The following is a 12,283-nucleotide window of genomic DNA, read 5'->3' on the forward strand; positions in this document are numbered from 1 at the left end:
CCCAGAATAAATGCAAGGGGGGACAAAAGGCCACAAGCCTTTGCCCAAAAACTGGTAAAGACACACTGGGACCAACCTACAATGAACCTAAACGCCCTCTTGGTCAAAAGGTCCCACCACAGTGATGGCAGTGTTCTTAAACTGCACAACGCATGAGTCAGGCAACAGACTGAAGCCTGGTTAAACCAAAAAGTGGATTGGAGTCTGTGTGTCTGTCCTGTGTGTGTGTGTGTGTGTGTGTGTGTGTGTGTGTGTGTGTGTGTGTGTATGTCTACATCTGTGTGTGTTTCTTATCTACGCCGGATTCAAAGCCAAGTGGCACCGAACCTCAGATCAATGGTTCTAGACCAGCAGACGCAGAGTTTGTGTGTCTCTGCATCACTGTTTGTCTTTAAATATGTGTGTGTGTACAGTGGAGCCAGTATGTGATGAGATAATGTTGCATATCGGACCAGTTGTAGAGAAGTCAAACCAATACACATCTCAAGTACATGACAAGACTTATCTATATATATATATACGTGTGTGTGTGTGTGTGTGTGTGTTGGTCAATATATTTGATTGTTCCAGTAGTGGAAAAACAACAGAATGGAATTTATTTGAGGGGCAGCAGACAAGGAGACATGCTGTCTGTGCCTACACACACACACACACACACACACACACACACAGACTTGTTTCACTATCCCCGTGGGGTATATACTCATTGACTCATGCATTCTCTAGCCCCTTACTTTAACCTTAACCAAAACCCTATTCTAATCTGAACCCTAAAACCAAGTCTTAACACTCAAAAAGCAGTCTCTACCCGTGAGGGGCACGAGTCCCCACGAGTGTAGTCAGGCTTAAGTCCCGACTAGGATATAAAAACAAGCCCCACACACTCTTTATTTATTGCTGTTGTTTCTTTTTGTTTGCCTCTCGGCCTGCATCGTCATATAACTGTCAGCGCTCACAATAGGCCCCGGAGTCATCGCCTCAAATCCTCTTCCTGTGTGAAATGAGAGTCTGCCTCACACTTTAGCATGCAGAATCGGCTCAGCGCAAATATAGATGTATGAGAAACAGACAAGAAAAAAAAAACAGAGAGAGAAACATCCTCACACACACACACACACACACACATTTAGCCCCATGAAAGGTGAAACCTTATTTACCCTTTGGCTGCTTTTAATTGCTGTTCCTACTCAATAAAAGAGCAGATTTTTAGCTACACTGTCAAGTCATCACTGTTAAACTGGTTCCACTGGTTGAACTTTGACACGGTGCAACATAAAAACCAATGGAATCAACCACACGCATCACAGAGCTCAACATCGTCTGATGACAAATTCTAGCGTTAATGCGGAAAGATGCAAGTCTGGCACAGCGTCAGCCCTGTGGTGGATGCTGTCCAACCAGAGGACATGTTTTGCATTTAAAAAAAACAAACAAAAAACAACTGTTAAAAGCACACACACACACACACACTTCTGCTGAAAAGAGGAAGAGTGCTTCTTCGTTTTTGGCTTCTTTTAATACCACATTGTGTGTGCTTGGGTTGGTCCAACATTGCGGCAAGCCGCTCACCACAGACCTCTTGGCAGCCACACTGTGGCCTCAAAACCCCTTTCACCACTGTAGTCCACATATCTGTGTGTGTGTGTGTGTGTGTTTACATCCTCACACTAGTAAAGTAGAAACAACAAGAGTAGAGGAAGCGAGACAAAGTGAAAGGAGGCTGTAGAGATGTGCGTGGTGACGCAAATGAAACTGTCCTTTTTGGCTCAGTGCTGGGATTCAAATAAGGACGTTAATAGAACTGAATATGACACAGTAATGTAAAAGAATATCAGTCTGGAATGATGCGAAAAACTAATAATCACCTTTCACTAATAATCAATTAGACAGTTTACTCTGAAATCAGTAGATTAGTCATTAAAATGTCCCTTTGTATTTCAAGGGGTAGCCTGTATTAGCATTATCACTGCTTTAGCTGCCATTTCTCATTGGAACATGTGTCATGTTAGCATGCCGCTAAGTATGTGATCTTTGCTAGGATGAGGACAGGATGTGAGACACAGGGCATCATTAGCATTAATGATTTTGTTCAAAATGAGTATAAATGACCATTTTTGGATGGGGGGGGGGGGGGGGGGTTTGTGCATTTTACAGGGACGCTATTTGGTGCTTCTGCAAAATCGGGAATTTGTCTTTAATTGCGATGCTTAAAGGGGATAGAGCGATCTGTTTGTGTCCCTTAGGTGTGTTTAAGTTTCCAATCAAGGGGCGTTTGACTATACGATATGGCAGCCACCTGCTGCTCATATTAGCTCCTTTTACCTGTAATTACAGTGTGTAAGAGTGTGTGTGTGAGATGGTGATGTAATTATGGTGTTTGAGGCAGCGTGGCGATCTTTTGTAGAAAAAAAAAAAAAACAGCCTGCAATTAACACACCAATGATCAGGTTGCTGCACGTGTGCATGTACATGTGTGTGTGTGTGTGTGTGTGTGTGTGGCTTTGATGTAAAGAGGCAGAGAGAAAGAGAGAGTGGACAGATGCAGAAGGTGTTCTTCACGCCAAACAGGCAGCAAACCAAAGCGTGATGCACACCGCCGGCGTGTGTCCTATTGTGTGTGTAATACTGACCCGTGTTTGGGGTAATTACCAGCTCTGCAGCTGGTTGCAGATTCTATAGAAAGTTGAACCAAAGTTACACAACGCAGCTTTAATCCATTCATCTCGGAAAGTGACAAATTCAAACAATTTATGTGCTCGTTTTGTTTTTTTGTTGGAATAATATGATTTCTTATAACCGCCACTGCAAATGCATGTTGATTTCATTTCTCCAACAGTAAACACATCATAAATAAAAATCCTTCATGCTTTTGATGTTGTAAACAGCATAAACAGCTAGTTGAAAAAAACAACTTAATGACTCATTTAATAACTTAACTTGAATATTTGACTTTTGTTTTGAAAAAAAAAATCTTTGGAACCCTTTAAGAGTGTGTGTGTTTGTGTGTGTGTGAGTGTGTCGTTCAGCCATTAGGCCATTAGTGTTGTTGTATCACACGTCAAATAATCAGGTCGTAATACTGTTAGCTCATTTAAGATGTAAAGTCGTAATGTGGTTTAAGCTATTACACATACACACAGTCACACAAGAAAGTATAAAAGCGCAGTCCCAACCCTCAACCATAAACCTTAGTCGTTACGTCGTAAGCGCTCACACACACACATTACATGTTGCAAGTGTGTCATCAAATCTGCACAGCCCTTTAAATTTAGTAATCATGTCATAAAATGTCCAACCGCTTGATGTGCCGTAATCCTCAGTGAGTCGTCAGCAAAGGATCGTAAGCGGCGTTAGGCATCGTTACTGGAGGAGGGCCACATGTGTCACAGTAATAAAGTTCCCCCCTCTGTCTGAGCTGTATATCTATCATATTAGGGGGGGCCAAACAGGCAACTTTCAGGCACTACTTTCTCAAGAGGAAGAATATACAAACTTTAATATCTCTGGGTGTGTTAGGTTATTTGAAATCAGTGGAATTTTCCATCAATATGATAAAGAATGTTTTTTTTTTACCTGTTTCAGGTATTTATTTCACTGGAATCACCCAAAATCTAACATTCTAATGTGATACATGACACACAACAACACAATGCAGAAACTGAACCAGGACTGGTACTCACACAATGGAACTGCTTAAACAAACAAAAAAGAAATCTTTTTATTGGCAGCAAGCTATTAGTCATTACTGGAAAATGATGAGTCACATCTGTTGGGTCACAGTAATTTTCAGTAATTCGCTTTGGTCTTCAATAAGCTCTTAATCATTCTGTGGATGCGTTATAGTGGCATCTGTTCACATGTCTTTTGCATTTACACTCTCTGCCTGCGTTGTGACCACATCACAACATATATCCTGGCATCCTGAGTTCACAACCAGCCTTATTGGCAAAGTAGATTCAAGGAATTTGGCTCTGATTTCTAAATTGCAGCAACATTCAGTACAACAATAACAGATCGCATTTAAAGTGTTGTAAATTAAACAGGGATATAAATAGTGCAAAAGTGCAAGTGGAATGGCATAAGTTACTTTACTGCATGTATACATGTGTATGTAGAGCATGTATAACCTGTCTCGATTTATATTTAGCAGTGATGGATGATATGTGCATGTCATTTTGCAATCTGTAAATAAAAGTATTATATCTCTAATTTGTAGGTTTTAACAAGGGACTTCCTTATGGATCATTTCTTGTCATAAATATCTCATAAAAACATGAAAATCTTTATTTGTAATCTACTCTCAACTCTCAGCTCTCTTGAAAATTTAGTTATGGACTTTAACTTTTACTCAAAAGTTTCCCCCAATAAAACAAAAGACCAAATAAACAAACAAACAAAACCTTTAACACACTCTCTCTCTCTCTCACACACACACACACATACAAAAATCTGCTCTTGAAACCCACACGGGACCAATTATCACATTTGCTGTGCTCTGTTTGCCAACCCCCACCCTCACCCAGTCCAATCTCTATACTGACAGAGAGACAGTGAGAGAGAGAGAGAGAGAGAGAGAGAGAGAGAGGGAGAGAGAGAGAGGAGGGGGGGGGGGGGGGGGGGGGGGGGGGGGATACAGTAAATGTTCATCATCTCATTAGCCTTAGATCACAAACGGATTCCTTGTGCATATGTGTGTGTGTGTCTACATGTCTTTCTCTGGTTGTGTGGACATTTCAGCCCCTCTTCACAAGTACACACACTAAATACACACAGATACACATAGAATGAATGAAAAATCCATATGTTATTTGTCACCTACTGTGTAAATGATCCAAGAGCACCCAGGCCACCATACCTTAGCTCTTTCAGCATAAGAGCATCACCCTACTCCCTACTACACCCTTTATTTTTTAAAATTTAAGTCTATTTCTGATATAATAGTTATTGATCAGGCTTTAATAAGCCAAAACCATGGATCAATATGTATGTTATTGTAATGACATCACTCAGACTGAACATTCACACGAATATTAGTTTCAGGTGTGTGTGACTCAATGTGTGTGTGTGTGTGCGTGTGTGTGCCTGATGTAATATATTCCAACATCTTACAGCTCCATTTCCATGTATGTGTTTGTGTGTGTAGAGAACAGAAGACAGTGTGTGTGTGTGTGTGTGTGTGTGTGCGTATGTGTGTGTGTGTTTCAGAGGAGGTGTTTTACTGGAAGAAGCCCCCCCCCCCCCCCCCCCCCCCCACTCCTGCCGCTGAGTCATCAAGATGCAGGCGATGGAATCTCACACACACTCTCACACTAGTCCAGTCTCATCCTCTCATGCTGAGACTTTTCAATCCCTAAAGCTTAGCTTCGGACTGTGTGCGCTTTTCTCTCTCTCTCTCTCACACACACACACACACACACACACCCCTTTGGGGTTGTGTTTGTCCCCCCAGTGGAACAAAAGAGGTCTTGAATGGTCATTTAAGAGCAGCGTTGTTCAGGCGATGGCTCATCATTGACATCTGTTAACACGGACACACACACACACACTTAACAAGATGGCTAAATGATCGCTCATCCATGATATCATCAGAACTTGGTGGAGCAGAGGTTAAAAAAAATCAAAACAGTGTGTGAGGGTTTAAATTATTCCTCGAGGCTTAAAACCTGGTTTCAGGGTTCAGATTTGAATCAGGTTTAATAACCTTTACCCTCAAATCGACCGAGTCCAGGTCTAGTACACTTGACTACATTATTTCACAGAATTTACCACGGATAAATTAGATTTTTAAGAGGTGATTTTGTTGACTTGTATTTTAATTTTTAATTATGAGATAGGTGAGAAAAACACTGAGGCCAAAGACCATCTATGATCATTTGCTGAGTATGTGAATCCTTTTGATTTCCTTCTAATCTTAATTCTCACGAAAAGAAACTGCAATCAATTACAAAAAAGAAGAAAATGGAATGGTCTTGATTGTGTGTCTGTGTGTGTGTGTGTGTGTGTGTGTGTGTGTGTGTGTGTGTGTGTGTGTGTGTGTGTGTGTGTGTGTGTGTGTGTGTGTGTGTGGGAGAACAAGGGTGACTAAGTAAGCTTCCAGTAGTTTCTCACACTGACCAGACAGCTGGCCTGCCGGTGTCCCATCATGGCCTCCCCTCCTTCCTCCTCCATTTCAACTGTTTCCCAACATCCCTCCTCACCTCCCCTTTCTTACATCAGCCCGTGCGCTCCATTCATCTCTGCTTACAAATAAAACTTTATTCGTAGTGAGGGAAATAAGGGAGGGATGCAGTGAAGAAAGCCTGGACTGGAACTGGACCACATCCAGACTTTAGCTTGAAATCAGTTTTTTTTTTTGTTTTTTTTTTAAAAGGGGTTTGATTGTTGATAAATTCAAAGGGCACTTCAACTGTTGTATTTTAGCAGCTGGTAAGAACACACACAGTGACACACATACACATGCGAGCAGGGTCTAGACATGATGGGGTTTGATGTCGTGGGAGCTCCGTGGGGTGTAAAGGCAGACGGAGAGAGGGAGGAGGAGGAGGAGGAGGAGGGAGGAAAGGAGGGAGAGGGAAGTTAAACTTTTATTCTTTCTCATATTCTTATTTTTATTTGATATTTAAGATGTTTTGTTTTATTTTATTGACCCAAATCTAATTTCCAAGTAAAAGCCCTTTTATTTTGTATTACTGCAACAGGAAATCACTGGTAGATTTATCATCTGTTGCCTTGTAACATCCATCAGTGTCTTCGATTTCCCATCTTATTTACTCAATTCATAAGAATATACTGACACCATATCCACACTTAAGGAACATAGAAAGTATTATAAAAGATAGCAATGCTAAAACATTCTTCAAAATAAAAGTCTTCCACCCATGAAAGAAAATCTGCTCAGGAAATTGAGATCTTCCTGTCCCGTCCTCAGAGCGACGGCTGACCCAGGAAGTTGCAGCTGGAGGTCATGTTGTGTCTGGGAGGGGTCACAGGGGTCAGAGGACGAGCGGCCTCCCTCCGTGCTCTCTCAGGACTTGCAGTGGGACATTTGCCAACCCTGTCCTCAAGTGCTGTGTCAAACTTTTGGATATACCTGATCCAGCACTAGGCTTGATGCTGACGGATGGATGGATGGATGGATGGAAACCTAAACCTCGCAGAGGCGGGGCGGCAGCTGTCCTGGGGCATAGTGTGCATGAGTGTGCGGTTTGAGGTGGAGTTAAGGAAGTGTGTCAGTGCAGGTGTTGGGGTGTAAAGAGGCGTGGACCTAAGGGTCAGGTTGCCTGTTGGCGTGAATGTGTGTGTGTGTGTGTGTTTGCACTCCATCAACCCTCCACTGGAAAGACTGATTATAGCTTAACAAGCAGGTGTCAACACACACTCACAAAGACTATCCAGGATTCTTAGATACACCCTTATAACATCTCAACAGGGACCCCATTGACCCCCTCAGCCCTTGGGCATGCTACATCAAGACCCATCTGGTACCCCCATCAACACCCATACTGCAGAAATCAAACATGCTAGGGGGCACTAGAAAGATTACATCCATATTTATGGCTGAAACAAACAAAACAAATAGATGCTTTCTTCTATGTTTAGAAAAAATGTATGAAATTACATTAGCATTGCATTTTTTTGGCGATATAATCTACATCGCCTTGTGCGTCAAGCCCATAAAAGTGTCCTAAAATCACTCCGGAAATTTAGTGTTGCACTTTGTAGTCTCATCAGAGTTAGTCTCATCAAGAAAAGTTGATCTATAATTAATATATCACCAATGATATTTGAGATGGACTAAACTTCTCTCTTCAATTTGCTGTTGTCGTTCGAGGTCCCAGCGGTTGAAAAGTCTGACCTGCGTCGAGGCTCGGTGGAGTAGAGGTGATCCGCTCACTCTCTCTAAACCCCTGCTACACACACACACACACACACACACACACACACACACACACACACACACACACACACACACACACAAACACACACACAAACCACAAACGCACATATGGGTGCTCAGAAACACACACCACAACGCCCTCTCCCTCCATTTTCGCTCGCTCTAACCACAGCTACTTCCTCAGTGCAAACTGTTGGCTGAAGGGGGGCAGGTGGTTGGTTTGATTATACACACACACATACACACACATACACACACACACACACACACACACACACACACACACACACACACACACACACATACATGCATACTCCAAAGCCACAATGCCAGATTAATAGAAACCAAACTAGGTGTCTTGTGATATCGACAGAAAGACGATCTCTGTCCCGAATGTCAGGGAGCAGAGTCAACTCCGAAGACGAAAAGTCATCAGCGAGGGGATTTGGAGAACCACAAACCAAAACCAGAGAGGGAGAGAGAGAGAGAGAGAGAGAGAGAGAGAGAGAGAGAGAGAGTCATAAAGAGCACTGAGAGATAAAGGAAGATGGCAACAGAGAGAAAGAGCGGAAGCAGAAAAGAGCTGTGAGTAAGACAAGACACAGAATAAAGATCCCATAAGCAGGGAAAGAAAAAGGAAAGAAAATGAAAGTGGTTTGTGGATTATTCAGCATCTGAGTCACAAGGAATCTTTTTCCACGACCTCTGCCCAGGACCGGGACACCTCAGCTGGGGTAAGAACAACCACAATCGCCTTCATGTGTTTTTTTTGTTTTTTTTTAAGAACCTGCCTCTGTTGCCATGACATCTTTAAGTGTAACCTTTACTGCTTTTAAGGCATCGGCCTCAAACTCTTTCAGATGCTTTGGCGCGCTCGCTACAAGCAAATGAGACCACAGTTGGGGCTGATGCATCATCTTACTTTCACATCGCCCATTCATTCCTTCCTGCCACCTGCCATTCTCAAAATATGATGACGACGTGAGCTTCATGTGAGCGGCACAAGTCCTAGTCTTATGCTCTCCATGATTTTGTACCTCCAAACTCAAGCTTAGCTTAGCTGCGAGCAACTGCAACCATTAAATTCAAATTTATGCATAAGGAAACAATGATAATCCCCTATTAATGTGCATATAAGGACAAAGTAGTCGGTGCAAAAATGTGTGTGGGGGGGCGGGGGGGGGGTTGTCATTACAGGAAAATATATAAGTTAATTTCTTCTTAAAATTTTGACTAAAGAAACATATAAGTTAAAAAAAAACACACTAGTATGATGTAAATCATTTTTCCAGGATGATTTAGCATTACAATTAGCATAAGTTTGTCCGTACGTTGTTGTGCACTTTTTTTAAAATTGAAAACTATCACTAATGCTACTAAACCAAGCTGATCTCTGTGCCAAATACACTGCATTTCTTTTAGCCTTTTTGACCAAAAAAAAAAAAAAAAACATTCATCCAAGTGTGGTTTACCAGTGGAAAGCCTTTAATTTGAAGGAGATACAGCAGGAAATGGCAGAAGGTATGGCTGCAGGAGAGCAAGCACAGAATCACAAGGCTAAAATCTGAGATTGGAGCTCTCTGGTCTTGCTGCTGTCGTTTTTAGGTCGGGAGGCCTAATATGGCTAACGTGGGGGCAACCAACAGGGCTACCAATTAAACCTGGTTTCAGAGCCCTGAATCAGTTCTAAAGCAGAACCTTTTCCTCTGGTTACTTGGAACAGTTATCAGCTAGTTAGCTTATTTTCACATGAAGTGCTCGAGCGCATCTCACAAGCTCTTTATCTAATTATAAAACTGCACCCCGGCTCACTGAAACTCAAAATTCACAACAAGAGCACACAGGAAGTGACCTCACATCCTTAACGAGCAATGACACACCAACGAGGCTAACCAGAAATCATCCCACACGTTACCTTTATCTTATGTGGGTGCATTTTATGTTAGTTTCTTTTCTGAATTTTATTGTGTAAATTCTACATGGCGCGTTGGTGTAATTAACACTGTGAGAATCAGAGTTCCATACGTTACATGCATTCCCTCTCACACACACGTACACTCCCACGTAGATAGATGTGGTTTGTGGTTAAGAGATTGCTTGTGAATGTTTATGCTTCAGCTTGCTGGAGGATCTCTTTATTGACCTTATATTGTCTGTGTGTGTCTTTTGTGTATATCTATGTGTGCGTTCTTGTACAGATTTTTTTTTTAAAGAGGAAAAGAGGAAGAAATATTCAAAAACAATAATTTCATGGCATCCAACAGCATCTTTGAGTCTCTGTCGTCGTATCAGTCAGCTTTTTTGCGAGGTAAGTGTATTTTTTTTGTGTGTGTGTGTGTGTGTTTTTGTTGTTCCTTTGTGTTAAAGCTGCATTGGCACAAACTTAAGACGTTATCTTTGACTTTTAAAGCATCAGCAGTGAGCTGAATTTAGGACTCAAACTGCTACAATACATTTAAAGCACAATCAGCTACAATCCCATGAACCAGAGGTTCATTCTACAGCTTTAAATACAAGGTTCTAGCATTCCACTAGGGTTCTAAGGGTAGAACGGTTCTTCAGTGCTTAAGTTTTCCCCAGGAGTTTTGATTCCCACGATTTGTTGCTTCACTAGGTGTCGGTTTAACACCTGCTGTCCCGGTGTCATGCTCCTGCACAGCTTCACCCCCTTCCCACCCCTACCTAAGAGAGGGAGGATGACAGTAGGGAGGAGGGTGAGGAATGTAGCAGGGCATTCCTTCCTGCTTCATCAACCAGCAGCTGTGCAAATGACTACACATGTCTGCTTTGCTTTCCCAGCACCGGTTTGTCTCCATGTTACTCAACTTAAAGTCATGATCTTTCCACAATTACTCGCCTATGGAGACACTTATGCACGTTCAGATATATTTGCACTGGATCTGACAGCAGACGCGTGACATTCGTGTTCTTTTGAGGAAGAACAAGCGAAACAGTCAATGGTTTCGGGACGGTTGTAGCTCCTCGTGGACTCGTCTCGATTTATATGTTGATTTAAAGCTGCGCCGATCGATATTTTCACACCTGCGCTCGATCAGATAACTGCACATAACGAGGAAGGTGTCACTCGTAGGGTGAACCCACTTCCCTTCACTTCTGCAGAGCTTTAGCAACTGATTTCAAGGAAAAAGCGGATAAACTTACTGTGTTAGATGTGTTAGGTGTTGTGTGTCTTTTATTTTGATTTTGCACCAGCAGCCCTGATGCAACTCTCATGCAAACACTGCCTCTATTTCATACTGAAATACGTACTTCATACTGTATTTCATACTGAAAATCACTGGTTAACTACGCAATAAGTCACAGAAAGGCATTCTTACTTAACACAACAAAAGTCTTCCTACATTTTAAATTGCAGTGCTGCAGTTAGACAACGGATAAAAATCTTCTTTCAGGTTTTTCAGTTGTTGCGCTGAATTAATATCACCACAATAGTGGTTGAGATATTAGATAGTTTGCCAAAAAAAACCAAAAAAACCAAAACTGTTTCCTGAAACTTGATGTTGTTGCACGCCTGTTTTTTTAACTGTGGTCGTTCAGCGTGGCGGAAATTCTCAAGAACACTTTGTGACAGGCGGCATCGACGTAAGCGTGTGCGCGTGCATGTGTGTCTATGTGTGTGTTTCCTGTCAAGCTCTTGCTTCAGCGCTATAAACAGTTTGCACAGTAAACGACTGTGTGTTCTCACTTCTGACATCACTGTTTGCAGTTGCACCGACTCACTGGCTGGTTTGCAGTTGCGCACAGCATCACCAACTTTATCACCCTTAACTCTAAGGTGTTATAATACACACATTTGCACGCGCAACACAATGTCCGTCCTTATTTAAAGAGTTTATCTTTCGCTGTAAGGCTGTAACAGTGTATGTCCACACACTAAGAGACAAAAGAAGTCAGTTAAGAATTAGACTCTCATCTCTCATCTCTGATTGGTTCCCACCTCCTTCTGTCCTATTGGTTATTGGTGAGCAGTTACAGTTATGTCATAGTCGATACTCTGCCCGTCCAGTTGTCACCTCGGTCTACTTGACGCACATGTGTGCACATGTGTGTGTCTGTTAGTCCGTCCTCACTTTTGGAACAAATCTACCAGACGCACTTTTGTGCAGCTTTATCAGTTCACTACATATGTGTATGTGTGTGTGTTACAGTAGTAACACTTGGTGTTATCTGCTTCGGACCTCATCCAGATTAACAGGAATTAAATCAGTATCTTATTTTATCAAACTTGTTTGCTTATTAATTTCTTTTCTCTGTCTCTTTACTCCCCCTCCTTCTTCTTCTTCTACATCAGCCTCACATCACTCTTTCCTCCTTGCTTTTTCCCCTCCTCCATCCCTCCTTTCCCAGTCTATATATCACATCTCG

The 12,283-nt window shown here is 42.1% G+C and overlaps 1 protein-coding gene across 2 annotated transcripts in view; it reads left to right on the forward strand.

Moving 5' to 3' along the window:
* The first annotated feature begins 8,241 nt into the window (after positions 1-8,241).
* Positions 8,242-12,283, forward strand: part of runx1 (RUNX family transcription factor 1) — a 34,445-nt gene continuing 30,403 nt past the window's right edge. Inside the window, exons 1-2 of one of the 2 annotated variants that reach the window (XM_041032567.1) lie at positions 8,242-8,631; positions 10,096-10,205. In XM_041032567.1, the coding sequence (XP_040888501.1) occupies positions 10,148-10,205 (58 nt within the window). In that variant the 5' untranslated portion in view covers positions 8,242-8,631; positions 10,096-10,147. The remainder of the gene's footprint in view (positions 8,632-10,095; positions 10,206-12,283) is intronic. The other variant, XM_041032569.1, reaches the window with a different exon arrangement.

Source organism: Toxotes jaculatrix, chromosome 24 (genome assembly GCF_017976425.1).
Source record: "Toxotes jaculatrix isolate fToxJac2 chromosome 24, fToxJac2.pri, whole genome shotgun sequence".
Taxonomy (NCBI): domain Eukaryota; kingdom Metazoa; phylum Chordata; class Actinopteri; family Toxotidae; genus Toxotes; species Toxotes jaculatrix.